Genomic DNA, 17804 nt, shown 5'->3' with positions numbered 1-17804 from the left:
TAGGTGGGCGGATGGGCGACGGCAGACACCGGGGGACGCACGGAGGGTGTCACATCGGCCGGCGCAGGGGCAAGCGGAGGCACGGCCGGCGTGGAGATGAGCTACCGAGCAGCCACGGCGGCAGGCGGAGCAGTGGCAGATGCTGGGTCGGTTGGACAAGATAAGATAGATCAAAAATGAAAAAGAGGATGACAAGTTGAGCTCTGTGTGTTTATAACGATGTTAAAAAAATATCATCTCATCCCACTCAATCCATAGAACGAAAAAAAGAATAATGGACCTGCCCCATCCAACCAAGTACGAAATGAGTTGAACCTAACCCAAAAAAAAAAAAGTGGGCGACGGAACCTGAATTTGCTCTCCGTTCTGGAGGGAACCAGATTCCCCGTGATCGATCTGAATGTCTCACCGGACGGCGGTGATGGCTGTGGGTCCCGCACGGAGTGGATCGCGACCGGTCGCAGCTCGAGCACTCGCTACAGGCGGTGGCCGTCGGGGATTCGAGCGCGCGCGGGAGGAGACGGAGCCGAGGGATCGGAGGCGACGAGAATCAAGAGATTTTTTTTTATTCTAGAGCAGGACCCACCACCCATAATGAATCAGCTTCCCATGGGACCCACCCTTAATGACCAACCGGCAACGCAATGCTGTGCACCAGGATCTTTTCAAAAAAAAAAATGCTGTGCACCAGGCGGCTTGCAGCTTCGCTATAAACTCATCAGCCAGGGACTTGCCTCGTTGAGATCCCAACCAAGGCAAACCTCCTACCTATATCAATCAATCAGCTAGAACCTGAATCATCATACGTGCTGTAGAAGCGAGCGAGGAAGAATGGAGAACAAGAGCAACAGCCAGGCGCCTCCACCACCAGGTCAGGTTTCTGAATCTCAACTATGCCAACGCCAGCAGCACAAAACAACGCTTCAGTAGTTTCTTGGTGCCTCTGCCTGGATTCTGAACCCGTTCATGGCTTACATGGACGGCAAGGCTACCCGACGGCGGTGGGTGCGGAGCAGCAGTGTGACGGAACCGCCAAATTAAGACTCTAATTAAGCGTAATGGCCGTTATTTGAACACATCGGGCTCATTAGCTTAACGACTTAATTTGGCGATACTTTCTCAACCCATGTCCCGATCGAAACATCATTGATAGTTCTACGCGAAGGTGGGCGCAGATGGTACAAACACGACACATATTTGAAAATACAACAAATATACATAAGACTTCACCTTAAGTTTTACAAACCAAGTTTGAATAAATACATAATTTATAAACTTTGCATTACTGAAACCCTGGTTCAACTAGAGGAAAGGGGCCTACAACTATCAAAAGTGTGCCCTAGGGAGATTCCTATCTAGACATCTGGCTCCACAACCTCCCATCCCTCTGCATCACGGCGGATGAACTTGGCGCAGCAGGGACAGAAGTCTACGTCTGCGTGTCCTGAAATAATTGTAGCAACAAACCCTGAGTATACTAATACTCAGCAAGGTTTACCCGACCAGTGGGTATAACTTAGCCCACATATCTAGACATGAAAGGCTTTTGCCTGGTGGTTATTTTGCAGAAAACAGCGACAAAGTAATTCCTCACTTTCCTTATTTTAGCCCAAGTTCTATATAAATTAACATAGTCTAATATTTGCATAACCAAAACTAGAGCAAACATAGTGGAACAATAAGTAATCATTCATATGTTCATCAACATAGGTATAACCATTTTCCATCACAATACTACGCTGCGACACAGTGACCAAGGTGCTCGTATCCGAGAGTGACTGACGGCGAATCGATTCGATTTAACCTTGTAAGGTGGACCTAAACAACACGGCACGCATTAGCCCCGTCGGACTATACGAGCCAACCATTCCCCTCCCCGCCTCGAACTACAGAACCGCCCCACCTGCATATAGTCAGCCGAGCCCTACGAGAGACCACCAAAAATAAAGTCATGCATCTCAAATTCTCCGCGGCCACTCGACTCGCCCTAAGGGGTGGGTAGAAGTTCTATACTTCCGAAGCAAGGCAGTACTCGGCTTACCGGTTTCAACTACCTCCTACTCCCGGCATGCGGTTAGTACAGTTCAAACATGATCAGCAGGGCCAACAACGGCTCGGTCCTTAACCGACACAGGCGGAACTACACCTCTCCCGTCCGGTCTCAGATTCTATTCTTTCTTTCATTTCAAGACTTTCATCCATAAATTAGTAACTCATATCTGGAAACATAAAGCTATCCTATATCTCGCGAGTAACAAAAAATTACTCGACTTCTACCGAACCCTATCTAGCATAGCATTTCTATCGTCCTATACATACTAGTACAACTCAAGGACACCTAGGGTTCATGCAACTAGGGTTTCAAACAACTCCTAAACGTAATGCATAAGTAATGAATACATATATAGGTGTCATAATCTAAAATGAATAGGATGTACACCGGGGCTTGCCTTCGGGCTGCTGCACAGAGCTAGGGCCAGACGGGCCTTGGGCCGGGTGCTCACACCTCTCCTCCTGGGCTTGCGTCGGCTGCTCTTGCGGTGCCGCAATCACCTCAAATACGGCGCCCTCAGCTGCGGATGCTACACGTATGCATATGAAATAAATGAGTGCAGGTCAATGATGTAATTAATTTACTTCAACTGGAACGCCCTGCGGACTGTTCGCGCCCAAGTGGCGGACCGTCCGCCGTACTATTCTACCGACCCACCAGAGACAACAACGTCTCTGGAACAATTTCTAATTCTACCTGCGGACTGTCCGTCCATCCTTGGCGGACCGTCCGCAGTTCACGTATTCTATCCACCAGAGACGGCAACGTCTCTGGACAAAATCCTAGACTCTACTGCGGACTGTCCGCGCCCAAGTGACGGACCGTCCGCAGTTCAATCCTGCGAACCCCCACCAGAGACATCGTCTCTGGACAAACTTCAAATTTCAACGGCGGACCGTCCGCTCCCCTATAGCGGACTGTCCGCAATCAATTCTGCCAAACTACCAGAGGCAACATCGTCTATGGACGAAACCTAATCTGACCGGCGGACTGTCCGCACCTCCTAGGCGGACCCTCAGCGATGCATAACTTTTGACCTACGCCACAGGCGGCAGCAAGTGCGGCGGCGACGGCGGCGGCCATTTACCGGCGCCGGCGACACACCACGGAAGAGGAAAAAGACCGGAAAGCACAAGGAACTCACCACGAATCCATTCCCGCGGTCGGTTCGAGCGGAGGACAACCAAAGGGGCGGATCGACGGTGGAGCAAGCTTCAAGCACCTCCAATGGTGTCCGGCGGTGGCGGGGGCGATTCCGGCCGTAAGAAGCCGGTCTAGGGGTTTGGGAAGGTGGAGGAGGTGCCGAGGAAGGTTCCCGCACGAGGAATCGAGGTTTGGTGGCCGGAGGAGGGAGATCGATGGAAAGGGGCGACGACGGCGCGAGCGCTCGAGCTCCGCTCAGCTCTGGACGAAGTGAAAAGGAAGAGAGAAATGACAAGTGGGTCCCACATCCATCCAGATAAATATCTGGGCGATGCCTGGCGGACTGTCCGTCGGTCCCACGTGAAAGCTGGACTCTGAAATTAAAACCACGTGTTTATATCAGAAATTTTTATTGAAATTGACTAAAATTTGTTGAAGATGACTTAGTACGACTGTCAGCTATTTTATGCAAAGCAGTGTGGCTAAAATTACCTGTGGGCCCCACATGAAGAGCCGGACCCTGAAATTAAAACCTCGCATTCACACTATAAAATTTTATCGAAATTGAATGAAATTTTTGAAGATGAGTCAATATGGCTGGCAGATACTCTGTGCAAATTAGTGTGGCTAAACATATATATGGCCCCCATATCAAGTGTAGAACCACTAAATTCCTCTACATAGTAGAATTTATGGGTTTTTATGAGTTACCCGTTTGTAATGGGGCGAGTTAGTTAGAGTTGAGAAATTAATTAATTGGGTTAGGTGGGGTTAGATAACTAAATATATTAATTTTGGATGGAGTTGAGTATGTTGCGGGTCCAACCCATTAGCTGGGGTTCCACGCGAACAAGGTTGCGGAGCCGGTACGTCCACCGCTGCGCATAGGTACCACATATCCGCGTGAGCCAGCAGGCATCGTGAACGTGAACCGGCGACATGCAAGGCGTACGGGGAGGGGTGGCGTGGTTCGTCCACTATTTTTTTTCTTTCTATTTTTACTTATTGAGAATATATATTAATTAGTTGTATTTGATAGGACTCTTTGTTAACTATTAATTCTCTTATTTTTGTAATTCTGAATACTACTGCTTACTAATCGCACTCGGTTTCGACTCTTCAGTCATATTCTATTTTATTCTCATTTTTAACTCTAAAATTATCTGTTTATTAATCTTATCTGATATGAACTCTCGAGTTCTTTTAGAACGTTAGATCATCATAAAAATCGACGGTGTAAATTCTTCTTTTTTAATTTATCGTGAGAAATTTTAGACTCTCGATGAGTATGGTTGCTATTTTTAGCACTATTGCATTAAGATAAAAAAAAATTCCAGCTATGTGGTTGCATGTTTAATTACCCTGATTGTTATTGGCGTAAGGAGATTACTACTAATAACTGATGAGACGTGCTGTGCGGTACGTGTACATCCTTGTATTGTTCTGTTGCTTGTGTATTTTCTGAAGGTGCCGTGCCCGTAAGTCATCTATAGTCGTCAACCTTCCAGTTCACCTTCTTCCGTTATCGTGCCCGTGCACGAGATTTCGTGAACCTTTCTACTTGAAAGCCTCATGGGCTGTTTGTTTCTCATAAATTGGGCTATATGGAATTGGGCCGCAGCACACGCCGTGGGCTAGGACGGACCACCTTTCCTAGTACACACTCGCTTTCGGACAGGCCGTTGTCGGAGAAGAAGCTGTCTTCATTTTCTTTTAAGAAAATGTTTAAATTTTGACGAATGTTGAATCTATTATGTTAAGATGTGGACATAGTTTGTAAAAAATGTTGAATGTAGTATTTTTTTAAAAATTTTTTTGCTCTGTGTTCTAGAAAATATTGAATCCATTCTTTTTCAATGTTGAACTGTTTTTTCAAAAAATATTGAATCTAACTAGATTTCTAGTTGGATCTAATGGAATTTATAGATACATAACTTATCCATCTTCGAGAGGCACGCTGCAAGACGATCGACATGACGCGACAATGGTTATGTGGAGCACCGTCGACGCGGACTAACCAACGACAACAAGAAAGAAGGGGGAGGGCGCCGCGGACGGATGACGCGGCCTCCCGATATCTATCCTCCTAATAAAAGGCTATATAAAATGGGCCGGAGATCACCGAGCAGTAGCCCACGTATCGTTTCCCGCTGTCGCTGGCTCCGAAATCTGTAAGTACTAAATCACTGTTATCTTGTTCTGCCATTCGCTCGATCAACATTTCTCTATCAATCTTTTTTTCATGAGGAGCCATCTCTTTCTATCTCAGCTGCTCCTTCAACATGGATGGCAGGCAAAGTTTTCTCTCGCCTCTCTATGAAAGATGAAGAAAAAAAAATGTGTGCTTTTAGCAGGTCCGTTGGGTCTGCATCAACATCTAGTGCAAGAGAAAGCTTTGCTTGAGAAACTTTTCCCACAACAGGGAGTACTTCAAAAACCAACACTGGCAGTGGTAGTTGAAAACTTTAGCTGTGAAATAGCCTCCGGATTTTTTATATACAGTGAATCTTTCGCTAGATTTACCTTTTGGGACTTGTGCTTTTTTTTGTTTATATCATGTCGCACTACCTATGATTCCATAGAAACTTTATTCTTTCTCCACCTTCTTATACTCTTATAAATAATAATTAGCACGGTACTTATATTATTGATGGTCAGTTATAGTTTGTTCTATTTCTGATCAGACTCTAATAAGTTTTTTTTTTGAGAAGGATTCTAATAAGTTTTGCGATTGTGCCGAATTTTAATCAAAATATGTCAAATTCTCAAGTCCAATGACGCATGCCCAGATCGATCACAAATGCAGCGGTTAGTCAAAACTTTTGATCTGGTTTAATTAACAGCTGGGAAGGATCAAGTGCAGCTAGACCCAAATCCTGTCGCAATTAGACGTGCACATCGTCGTCGATCTGACAAAACCGAACCCAACGCATGCTCCGATCGCAGCCGCTCACGCTTAACTTGGATGTACTGCATCTCTCCACGACAGAGCAACCTGCAATTAAAGAACAGCGGAATGCGGCCACTGCCGGAGAGCGTAGTTGCCTCGACAGAGGAATGGAGCATCTGCCTCGTCGTGAGCTCGAGGCGGGCGGCGCCGGCGGCGGCACGCCATCGCCCAGCCAGCCGCCGCGTTCACCGCAGCCAGGTCCAGATGCATGCAGCTCCTAAGCATATGCCCGTGGCTGTCTGCGTTGCTCGTCAGAATTCTGATCGATGTCTGAAGAATGATACCTAATTAAGTGGAAAAATTATTCGCAATCCTTCATGAACTCACGAAGTTCTAGTAAAAAAATGCGCCATTGCTGCAACGCAGTCAGACACCCAGCATAAGTTCGCTTCACACTCTGCCTGGTTTGCTTAATCCGATGCAGTGATCGATGACGAACAGCAACCGTTTTGCAGTCGCAATTGTACAGCTAGCGACGTACCGGACGTTGAAAGCCGAAACAGCGGCGTGCCCGGAACAAAGTAGACTCCGGTGTCTGGGTGGATGCACAGGAGGAATTCCTGCTGCTGGCTGGGAATCGTAGGAAAACTTCAAGCGGAGAGGAAAACTGAACAACCCAAGAATCCAATCAGACGAGGATGTGGTGTGAACAGGCAAAGGTTGCCGCTTTGCATCTGATCTTTCAATTTGCTCTCCGTTCTGGAGGGAACCAGATTCCCCGTGATCTGAACATCTCAGACACGTCAAACTTTGATAAAAAGGGAAGCTTTCCGACGTGCCACTTGGAGCTTTGCTTCCTCCAATCCTCCGTGCTCCGGCCGCCGACCAAACGCACCGCCGGTGGCGGCCCTTTCTGCGCCCGCTCGTGTCCCTCTGCTCTGTTCAACAACCTTTGATTCGATGCCGCGCAAATGTGCAGCCTTGTACTCTTTTCTTTCTGATTAAGAACACTAACGAGCGATGAAAACAGTTGCAGGCACACTTTATTATTAGTTTCGTCAATTCGTCAGAGCTGTATGGGCCATGTTCATCAAACAAACAGATAACTGGCGATTTGTCAATCTGTGACCGCGCGCTAGAAAGGCCTCGACACCTTTTGCCACCCTCTACTTTCCATGTGTTGAGGATCCATCACAGGCCATCTTATCTGTAAGAAGACCAAACCGGCAAGGAAGGCACCAGCAACACACTGCCCTGCACCTGTCCTGCAGCTTCGCTATATAAACCCCGTGGCTTGTCTCGTTGAGATCCCAACCAGAGCAAGGCAAACCACCTACCTACATCTCAATCAGTTAGAATCTGCATCATCGTCGTGCTCTAGAAAGCGAGCGAGGAAGAATGGAGAACAAGAGCAACAGCCAGGCGCCTCCACCACCAGGTCAGGTTTCTGAATCTCTACCATATATGCCCATATGCCAGCAGCACAAAACAACGCTTTCTGCCTCTGCCTGGATTCTTTCTGAACCCGTTGATGGCTTGCGTTGCGTGGACGGTTAGGCTACCCGACGGCGGCGGGTGCGGAGCAGCAGGGAGGGAAGAAGGGGCGCCGGGGGAAGACGACCTCGCGCGGAGAGAAGGGCTTCATTGAAGGATGGTAATAATTAATCTACTACTAGTAGTAGTATACTGATTGAAAAAGCCAATTTCTTTCTCTGATCAAAACTACTGTAATTTGATTTCAGCATCGCGGCGTTGTGCTGCTGCTGGATCTGCGAGATGTGCTGCGACTAGCCATTTCACTCACCTCACCTCCATGTGTTGTCAACCATACGCATACGGAGCTTGCATCTTTCATCTTTCACAAGGGGAGGCGTCGTGTTGTGTTTGTTGGTCTACAAATATAATTCCAGCTGTGTGGTTTCATGTTTAGTTACCCTACCCTGGTTTGTTATTTTAGCGGAGGGAGATTATACTACTAATAACTGATGAGACGTGTTGTGCTGTACGTGTACATCCTTATATTCTGAAGCGTGAGTGAGTCATTTGTTTGCAGTTGTAAATCTTCCTCCAGTCCCTACTTGAAAACCATCTTTCGTTCGTGCGCGTGATTTCGTGAACCGTCCAGTGCGAGCTCAGCCTCATGAGCCGGCCATTTGTTCTTAGTACAAGAGCCCTGTTTGTTTTTGTTGAGCTTATAATCTAAGCATGGCCGACTCGATTCTCACTTCTCGTAGTTCAAATCTCTAAAACAGATTACCAGAGAAGCGAAAATAATCAATACGTTTGGTGGAATTATCGCTTATTTCCACTAATAAGCCTATTATAATCGGAAATAAACAGGGCAAGTTAAGTTGGGATATATGGAATGGGCCGCATCACGCGCCGTGGGCCTCTTTCTGATGGGCCAGGCGTTCCTTCCTTGCTGCATAAACGGGCGGTGCGCTGGAAGGCCCAACAACGTGCGCCAGGACAAGAATGGCCACGAGCGCCAGTCAATTTTTCAGCATTTTGTTGATTGGCCTGGCCTGGTATCTTCTTCTTCTTCTGCTTGTGCGTTTCCCGGTGGTCCAGTCAGCACCGACGACGAGCTGTGTGTCTGACTTGGTCGTGCGCCGTGCCCGTCATTTTCTTTCTCCCAGAACGGGTCAAAGCTACCCAGACAAACGCGTACGCTGCTGCTGGAGCTGCGAAAGCGAATGACACATCGCCAAATCCGCCGTGGTGTCTGTATCTGGCCATGTTTGGTTGTGGGCTAGAAATGTTTTCATGAGAGAGAAACGGTCCTTTGATCACTAATTAGGGGTATTAAATAAAGTCTAATTGCAAAATTACCTCCACAACTATGGCACTGTAGTAGTTGCTCTAGCTAATGGGACCTTTGACCGTACGATTAGAGAATATTTGAGCATGATTACTGTAGTATCACTGTAGCCAATCATAATGAAACTTGGCTCATTAGATTCGTCTCGAAAATTTACACCCATTCTTAAAAAGGTTTTGCAAATAGACTTTATTTAGTACTGCATGCGGACATTTGTCTTTTTGTGAAATTTTGATTTGACCCTTAGCCAAACATGGCCTCTCACTCACTCACGATTGCGACGTGCTGGGCTATTTTATTTATATATATAATAATATTTCCTTCCTTACAGACACCCCGGTTTGACTAACCAAATTAGAGCCCACCTATTTCCTAAAAAATTTCCTGCAGTACTCATCAAATCAAATCTTCAAACATAATCTTTCAAAAAAAATAAATCTTCGAATATATGCATGAAGTATTAAATGCAGTTAAAAAATAACCTATGTAAACGATGAGATAAATCATTTAAGTCTAATTAGACCACAATTAAATATTAATTACCAAATAACGAAAGTGCTACAGTGCTAAACAAGGCCTTTTAATCACAAAAAACACGACAACAATGTAAAGAAATATTTGAACTTTTTCGAATAGTATAATTAATGATAGAAGAAGAAAAAAGATCGGGATCATCAAACTGTGTTTAGTTTCAAAAAAATGTTCTCTAAACACATCGAATATTTAGACACGTGCAGGAGTACTAATGAATTCTATTTATCAAACCTTTTGCACGAATAGATTGTAAATCGTGAGATGAATCCAATGAGCTTGCTTAATCCATAATTTGCAATAGTGATGCGACAGTAATCCATGAATTAATTAGGCTCATTAGATTCGTCTCGCGATTTGTAATCATCTGTAAAAAAATTTTTTGTAAATAGACTTTATTTAGTACTTCGAAATATTAAAATTTTCTTTCAAATTTTTTTTGCAAAGTGATCTAAACACCTTGTAGTAGTAGTAGTACATCATCAGCTGCTTGCCTGATTGCTGTCGTTACTGGGATTTCGTTTAACTGAAACAGCACGGCCTCGCTTCTGACTGGCTGGTCCCAAAAACCGGAGGCGGAGAGGGACAGCGAGCGACCCCGACCCGGAGCCACCCCCATCCCCGGCCGCGGCCAGGTCGAGGTCGTCCCCTCCCCTCCCCTTCCCCATGGACGAGTTCGAGTTGACCTCTTCGCCGGCTCCACCACTACCCCCCGCGCTATTCCCTCACGCGCGACGCGCGCCCACAAAGCTACCACCAGTCCACCACCTGGTCGCTACCTGTGTGCAGTGCAGCGGTCGCTGGCACTGCCGGCCGCTCTTGTTCTGCTTCTTCCTCTTCTTCTCGGCGCGCTGCCGGCGGACGGGCGGCTGCGCGATGGCGAGTACGGCGGTGGACGTCGAGGACCTCCTGGTCCGCGTCAAGAACGGCGACGACGCCGAGCTCGCCGCCGTCGCGCGGGAGGTGGCCGCGCTCGCTGAGGAAGGCAGGCTCGGGGACGACGACGACGACGACGGGCTCCTCGTCCCGGCGCTCCTCGTGCGCCTCGCCGCCGCGGGCACCGCCGAGGCCAGGGTCAGCGTAATGGCCGCGCTGCGCCGCCTCGCGGGATGCGTTGGCAGCGAGACCAAGGTGAGACACCGCACCGCCTCATTGTGCTCTTCCTTGCCCAGCCCATATATGCTTGCGCACGCTTTGTGTTCGATGCTATGCTCTCCATGCGCAACTAGTTTGGCAGCGCTTCGCTTGGTAAGGTGGATCATGGCTCTATCGGCATTTGGGTGTCTCGCCCTTAATTACCCAAGCTGTGCTGCACTTTGTTTCCCTTTGGATTCTGAATAAACAGGGCATGAGAGCATTACCATTAATCAAACTTGTCAACTGATTATCAGATTTACGTCTTCCCAATCATCGTTCTCGTCACAATCACACTCAAGTCATGCTCTCAATGGCTCTGCAGGAGAGGTTGGCAAGCATCGAGGCGCTTTCGAGCATTGTCCGTTCCTTGTCGAGGGATGTTGATGAGCGAACAGAAGCAATTGCAGTGCTATTGGATCTGTCAGACATCCCACAAGTTCGGCAGAGGATCGGCAGGATCAAAGGGTGCATCGTAATGTTAGTCACATTGAGGAACGCGCATGAATCAGGCACCAACGATGATGCAGAGAAGTTGCTGCACATTTTGTCATCCAACCCACAAAATGTGCTGTTGATGGCGGAGGCTGGTTATTTTCGACCATTGATACACTACCTAAAACAAGGTATTAGCTCTTGTACTATACTTTAACCTCACCTTTTTCAGCATATGTTTCTAAGAACAAGCATCTAGAATTAGGCTTTCAAAATATCCCATTTCATACAAAGCACTCCAAATTTGGGCTCTTGTTAGAACAATAACCACAAGACTACATGCTAACTGTTACTTGATTTGTCAAATTTATCTACCAAGAATTTTGGTTCGCTCAGTCCTTTCCATCTCTTCTCCTCCAGAAGTCCAGATTACAATACTCGCAGAGCAATCTGACCTTATAAATTGGAATACCATGTCAGACGAAATTTTCTTCACTCTATCTAACCATATGATCAACTACTTTATTCTCCTATTTACTTTGCAGGTTCTGACATGAACAAGGTCCTAATGGCTACTGCTATTTCAAAGATGTTCCTATCTGAGCATATGAAATCTTCCCTTGGTGAAGATGGAGTTATCGAACCCCTTGTGCAAATGTTTAAATATGGAAATCTTGAAGCCAAGCACTCAGCCTTAGGTGCCATACTCAATCTCTCTAGTTCTCTACAGAATGCAGAACTTTTGATAAATTCTGGAATAACAGGACCACTGCTCCAGCTCCTTTTCTCTGTGACATCGGCTCTCATGACCCTCAGAGAACCAGCCTCAGCTATACTAGCAGCTATTGCACAATCTGAGCGTATTCTGCTTTATAAAGATGTAGCTCCTCAGATGCTCTCACTTCTTAATTTGTCGAGTCCAGTAATTCAACTTCATCTTCTAAGGGCCCTGATTAGTATTTCGGGGCACAAGAATGCTAAAAGAGCCAGAAGTAAAATTAGACAAAATGGTGGGTTGCAACTGCTTCTGCCTTTCCTAACAGAAAAGAATGTGGAGATCAAAATTGCTGCTTTGAATTTAACGTTCCATCTGTCAAAAGATTCTTCGCAAGAATTGGCCGAACAGTTCAGGGAGACCCATCTGGATATTTTGGTAAAGATCATCTCTTCACCTACTTCTCGAGATGAGAAGGCTGCAGCTGTTGGTATCCTAAGCAACCTCCCAGTGACAGACAAGAAGATGACTGAGATTCTAACACGAGCGAACTTGCTTCCTATTCTGATCTCCTTGTTTGAAGCAAACGTCACAGCTTCTGTGACGCCTCAAAGGATGCAGTTACTTGAGGGTATTGCTGGTGTATTTATTCGGTTCACAGTTACTTGGGATAAGAAACTGCAGAGCTTAGCAGTTGGATGTGGGGTGGTTCCTTGCCTTATCAAGTTGCTTACAGAAGGATCGGTAGACGCCAAGTCTAAAGCAGCAACATCCTTGGCTCAATTGTCACAGAGTACAATGGCATTGCGTAAGTCAAAATCACCAAGGTGGCTTTGTGTTCCTCCATCAGCTGAATCCTACTGTATTGTCCACAGCTGCCAATGCACTGTCAAAGGCACTTTCTGCTTAGTAAAAGCTGGTGCCGTCAACCCTCTGCTACGGATACTAGAAGGTGAAGAGCGTGAAGCAGACGTAGCAGTGTTGGAAGCATTGGCAACCCTTATGCAGGATGAGATTTGGGAAAACGGGAGCAGGGTGATAGAAAAGGCATCAGGTATCCATGCTCTTCTGAGAGTTGCCGAAGCGGGTGACTTGAGTTCCCAGGATAAAGCGATATGGATGCTGGAGAGGATTTTCCGGCTCGAATCACATAGGGAGCGGTATGGAGAAATTGCTCAGGCCTTGCTCATTGATCTGGCTCAGAAAGGAGATCCTTCCCTGAAGCCAATGATCGGCAAGATACTGGCTCACCTGGAGCTGCTGCAAACACAGTCCAGCTATTTTTAGGCGCTGAGATGTTGATGCAGCGACTGGTGTGGGAAATGACATGAGTAACCAGACATGTGCAGGCTGCCGTTATGCCGGGCAATGGCATCTGACTATATACGCTGTTGAAAGATTGTAATCAGCAGGGACGATCTCTTGAACCAAATGGAGTTCATGTGTAACTGGTTGGCGCATCTCACTACTTCACCAGAAGCTTTCCTTCAGGACTGCACCAGATTTTGTGCTGTGAATTATCAATAGCTATAGCTTCATTGTATGTTGTTTGTAGCAGATTGCGCGAAAAGGTAGCGTTGTTTTTCTTTGAGATCCAACGAATTTCACTTGAACGAAGAAGAACAGAAGATATAGCTTGTGTAGTTAGCGACTCTTTCATCTGTAAAGTGTAAAGTGATGATTTTTTTTCGCGACTGTGCCTGGGCATGTTTTTTATTAAGAGCAAGTGTAAGTGATGATAGTGGTTGCTGATGGAGTATGCCAACAAATTACCATTTGTGCAGCAAACTCGTTCAACAGTGAGATGTTTGTGACTCATCGTGATCATGACGCTGACGATTTGGTGCGCCGAACACATGTCAGATGTTATCTGGAGTTGAAGTTGAGCATCGTGCGCACCATGTCCTATGAATCCGGCGAGCCAGCCACAGCCCACAAGGCGACGAAATCCGCTCCCATTTCTATATAACAATGCCCCGAAGGTTGGCGGCCAACCACGCCGTCCACGTCGGCAAAAAAAAAAAATCGACGCCGTTCGTCCCAGCATAGACAGCAGCGATTGCTCATCCCGCCGGCCACCACCGCCCTCTCTAGCCCGCCACCCGCGCCTCCTTCCTCCCTCAACCTCGTGCCGGACTGCAGCGGCGGCGGCGCCGCCCACGCCTCCTCTCTCTGTCGGCCTGAAGCTGGGCTGAAGCGGCGGCACCGCTTGTGCCTCCACAACACCCCCACCCCCCCTCCGTGGCGCCGGGCTCCAGCGGGGCGCCACCCGCGCCTCCTTCCCCTCGGCCTGCGCTGGGCTGGAACTGGTGCGGCGAGAAGCGCGAGCAGAAGGGCAAAGTGAAAGCGGGTGACCACGGAAGCGAAGTCGCCGATGCTGCAAGAGCAAGAAGGGGATGGCGGTGGCGACCATCTCCCGCTGCCGCCACATGCTCCCACGTCCGGCCGTCCACCAAGGCGGCCTCGCGCTCTTGGGCGGGGAGCGATGGTGCCGGGCCGGCTGCGCGCGCCTCGTGGCCGGCCGCGACGGGGAGCAGCAGTGTAACATCCCAAAAATCTACCAAATAAATCACGCGTTGAAAATAATCTTCAAAAATTTTCATCGTTGAGCTCAAACCTTCCTAAACCCTTGAGCCCTTTTTCCCCGAAACCTGTCCCATCAGATCTCTGCCCTAACATCCGAATCAATCACAGTCTCGTCTCTTTCTTTTTCCTATTCCGCGCGTCGCGTACCGCCGACCGCCGCATCACTCTCGACCGGCGCGCGTGCGCGTCCAGCCGCGGTCGCCGCTGCGAGATCCGCCGGTCGATCTCTCTTTTTATCTCTCCATCTCTCTCTCTTTCTTTTTCCCTCCCCCTTTTCTTTTTTCCTTTTTCTTTTCTTTTTCCTTCTCTCTCTCCTCCCTTTCCTCCCTGCCGCGCACCGCATGCTGCAGAGCAGCTCGCTGATTGCCACCGGCTGCTCCCCGCCCTCGCTCCACGCACGCGCTCTGCCCCGGCCAACCCCACGCGCGGCACACGTGTGCCTGCTGCCGCTTGCGCGCGCCCCGCCCAAGCGCACTCGCGACGCACCGAACGCGCCGCGCCGCCCGCTCGCCGCCGACGCGTCCCGTCGACGTACCGCACGCGCACAGGCCTGAGCGCATCACGCGTTCCACACGGCCGCGCCGCTCGCCGTGCCGTCCGTCGACAAGAGCATCGCCACCGCCTTCCTGTGCTCGCCTGGCCGACTCGCCGCCTGCGCCGCCGTATGCGCACTGCTCGCTCACATCGCCGCCGCCTCGCCGCTCGAGCCGCGCGGCGACGAGCACAACAGCAGCAGGTCCCCTCCTCCACGTGCACGTCGACGCCCTCGGTGCTCACGCCGCTCCACGACGGTCGAGCCGGCTCCAACGCCATTAAGGCCGGCCGCGAAGCTCGCCGGGCTGCCACCAACCTCCACCGCCCCACCGCCTTACCCCGCCCTTAAATAGACCTCCACGCCACGTTCCGCCATCACCACAACCTCCACCGCCATCCCTAGCCTCCTCCCCGAGCTCCCAGTGCCGCCACCACCGCCATAGCCGCCGAGCACGCCGGCCACCGCGGAACCGCCTCCTCGCGCTGCCTCTGCCCAAGGTAAGGGGTGCATTAGGACCCCCTCGCCTCCCTCTCACTCTCCCTCCTCTCCTTGGCCGCCGTCGAGCCCCACCGTGGCGCCACCATGGCCGCCGCCGCCTGCTGTTGCCCGCCGCCATGGATTTCCGCCCTGCGGGCCTCCTTCCCCAAAATCGAGGGGGGAATCGACCTCTTGAGCCTCTCTCTCTCTTTTCCCCTCCTCCCGGTCGCCCCCGAGGCCCAGGCCGCCGGCGAGGGCCACCGCCGGCAACCCCGCGCCGCTCCCCTGTTTCCCAGCGAGGGGAAAGGGAGAAGAAAGGCATATTTGCCTTTAGGCCCCTGCCTTTCCCGTTATTTCTTAAAGAACCCTCTCACCTCTCAAGTCCTTTTACAAAAGAAACCCTCCCTTTTATTATATTTCAAAACAGACCCTTCCACTATATAACACATTTATAAAATAGACCCCTACCTTTTTCTAGATTGACCCAGACACTCTCTAGAATTCCAATCAGGACCTTTCACTAATTACAAATAAGTCCCTGGACCTTTTTTTGGACCCTAAACACCCGGTTAACTTATCATTCCATGTGCCAAACAATCTCTGATCGACTTGAAACTTTACCACGCCATGCCTATTATAGTTCTGGCCATGCCATTAAGAAACCGTCCAAAAATATTACTCCTATCTCCATATCTTAATTGTTTCCGATTCGAGCTCAATGATAAAACCTTTATTTCTTTTTCTTGATTGTGCATTTGTTTGTATGCGTCGTAGATCGTGGTGTGAACGAGGGAGAACCCGTCGACGAGCAGTACTGCGAGTAAGTGAACGAGGACCAGTTCTGCGACCCTGAGCCCGAAGGACAGTACTTCGATCAGGACCTCCAGGAAGGCTTTGAAGACGGCAAGTTCAATCCCGCCCTTTGATGCATGTTTTGTCCTAGTTTTTATAAACACAACCTATTGGCCTGTTTTATAAAACTGCATATGTTTTGCCTGCTGAAAACATGGTTAGATAGCCACCCCTTGATTTGTTATAACCATTCCTTGACCACCTAGATTAATGTCTGAATGTGTTTGGACGTTAATCACCGCTAGAACGCTTAGGACCTTAAACACAATACAACTTGTTTTATAAAAGGAAAATGTGTGAGTGTGTGGGAAGGGGAAAATGTGTGAGTGTGTGGGAAGGGGAAAATGTGGGATTTCGAAAGATGAGATTAGACGAGATAGATGGCACTTCTGTGTGAATTGCCGAATGGTGTGCTCGTGCCTGTGTGGCAGAGCAAGGAAGGGAGATATCCATCTTGTCACAACTAAGGACCGAGTTGGTGTGTCATCACACCTAACTCCACTATCGTGCAAACCACTCGACCGTTGAATGGGCAACGGCTTAGCATAAACCCCACTAGCTAGTCTGATAGCCATCAGGAGAGCTGAGAGCAACTCGTGATCAAGGAAAAGGGATTAGCTCTGTGTGACTTATGCCCCGGTTAAAACCTCTGTGATAGGTCAATGACCCCTTGGTGGATCCCGTGATGGCTAGTCAAGTCTAGCTAAGGTGGGTAATGGCTTTGTTGGGATCTACACCGACACTACGGTGATCGAGCTGTGGTACCCCGCTTGTGGGTAAAGTTGCACACCTCTGCAGAGTTAAAATCTATTCGAATAGACGTGCCCACGGTACTGGGCGAGTTACGGTGTGGTCACATAACTAGTATTTCTTCTGGGAATGGATGGGTTGGCGTGAGTTATTTTGGGAAAAGTGTCCGGCAGTTGTGTCGTGTGCTATGGCGGATGAGAAGTCCGGTAGCAACTTAAAACTTGGATTCTGTGTGGATCAACACTACGTGTTACTTGGTACAAGAAAACTTGCATTGAAAATCCTTTCTTTTAAATGAACCCCTGCATCAAAATTTGCTTTCTGCAAATAAAACCCTAGCCTCATCCTTGATTTACCCATTGCATTATATTCTGTTTATATCCCCTCCGTGGGTGTGGTTGGACTTGCTAAGTACGTTTGTACTCACCCCATTCTTAATTTTTACAGAGGAAGATCCAGACTTCGTTCCCGAAGATGTTGAGTAGAGGTTCCGTTCTGCACTCAACCTTGCCTGTGGTTAGGGTCACCCGCAGGAAGTTCCGTATGGCGCAAGACTCTGATGACCCCCTCTTCGTAGTTAATATCGTTGTGTGGGTGTTAGTTGTTATCCACGCGATAGTGACGCTTCACTGCCCACTTCCGCATAGAGTTGTACGGTGATGTACCATCTGATGTAATAAAAGTGTTATCAGCCTCCTAGGACTGATATCGTATCACTTTTAAGTCTTCTCTCATGAGGGGATGCTTCAGGTGGTATCAGAGCCGTAGGTTGGCCGTAGGACGTGACCCTTAGGATCGAAACCCTTTTCAGGCCTTTTCACATTAGGATTTTTCCTTACTTAATCCTTTTTTTCCACACAAACACTCACCGCTAATTCTTAC

The 17804-nt window shown here is 48.6% G+C and overlaps 1 protein-coding gene and 1 long non-coding RNA gene across 4 annotated transcripts; both read left to right on the top strand.

The window, feature by feature from the left end:
* The first annotated feature begins 683 nt into the window (after window positions 1-683).
* On the top strand, window positions 684-8197 carry LOC120709236. 2 transcript variants are annotated; one of them, XR_005689602.1, is made up of 5 exons: window positions 684-871; window positions 5123-5367; window positions 5466-7524; window positions 7644-7740; window positions 7829-8197. It is a non-coding gene; the product is annotated as an uncharacterized LOC120709236 (long non-coding RNA). The 2 variants fall into 2 exon arrangements; XR_005689601.1 differs by having other exon boundaries at window positions 685-5367.
* Window positions 8198-10029: 1832 nt separating this feature from the next.
* On the top strand, window positions 10030-13505 carry LOC120709235 (U-box domain-containing protein 43-like). Of its 2 annotated transcripts, XM_039994786.1 has the most exons (4): window positions 10030-10569; window positions 10898-11198; window positions 11553-11705; window positions 11772-13505. In XM_039994786.1, the coding sequence occupies exons 1-4, from the start codon at window positions 10105-10107 to the stop codon at window positions 13007-13009; spliced, it is 2157 nt and encodes a 718-aa protein (XP_039850720.1). In that variant the 5' UTR covers window positions 10030-10104; the 3' UTR covers window positions 13010-13505. The 2 variants fall into 2 exon arrangements, with proteins under 2 accessions (XP_039850720.1, XP_039850719.1); XM_039994785.1 differs by having other exon boundaries at window positions 10031-10569; window positions 11553-13505.
* Window positions 13506-17804: the final 4299 nt, after the last annotated feature.

This window comes from Panicum virgatum, chromosome 5K (genome assembly GCF_016808335.1).
Source record: "Panicum virgatum strain AP13 chromosome 5K, P.virgatum_v5, whole genome shotgun sequence".
Classification (NCBI taxonomy): Eukaryota; Viridiplantae; Streptophyta; class Magnoliopsida; order Poales; family Poaceae; genus Panicum; species Panicum virgatum.
Note: the sequence above shows the minus strand (reverse complement) of the source record. Positions and strands in the feature narration are given on the sequence as shown.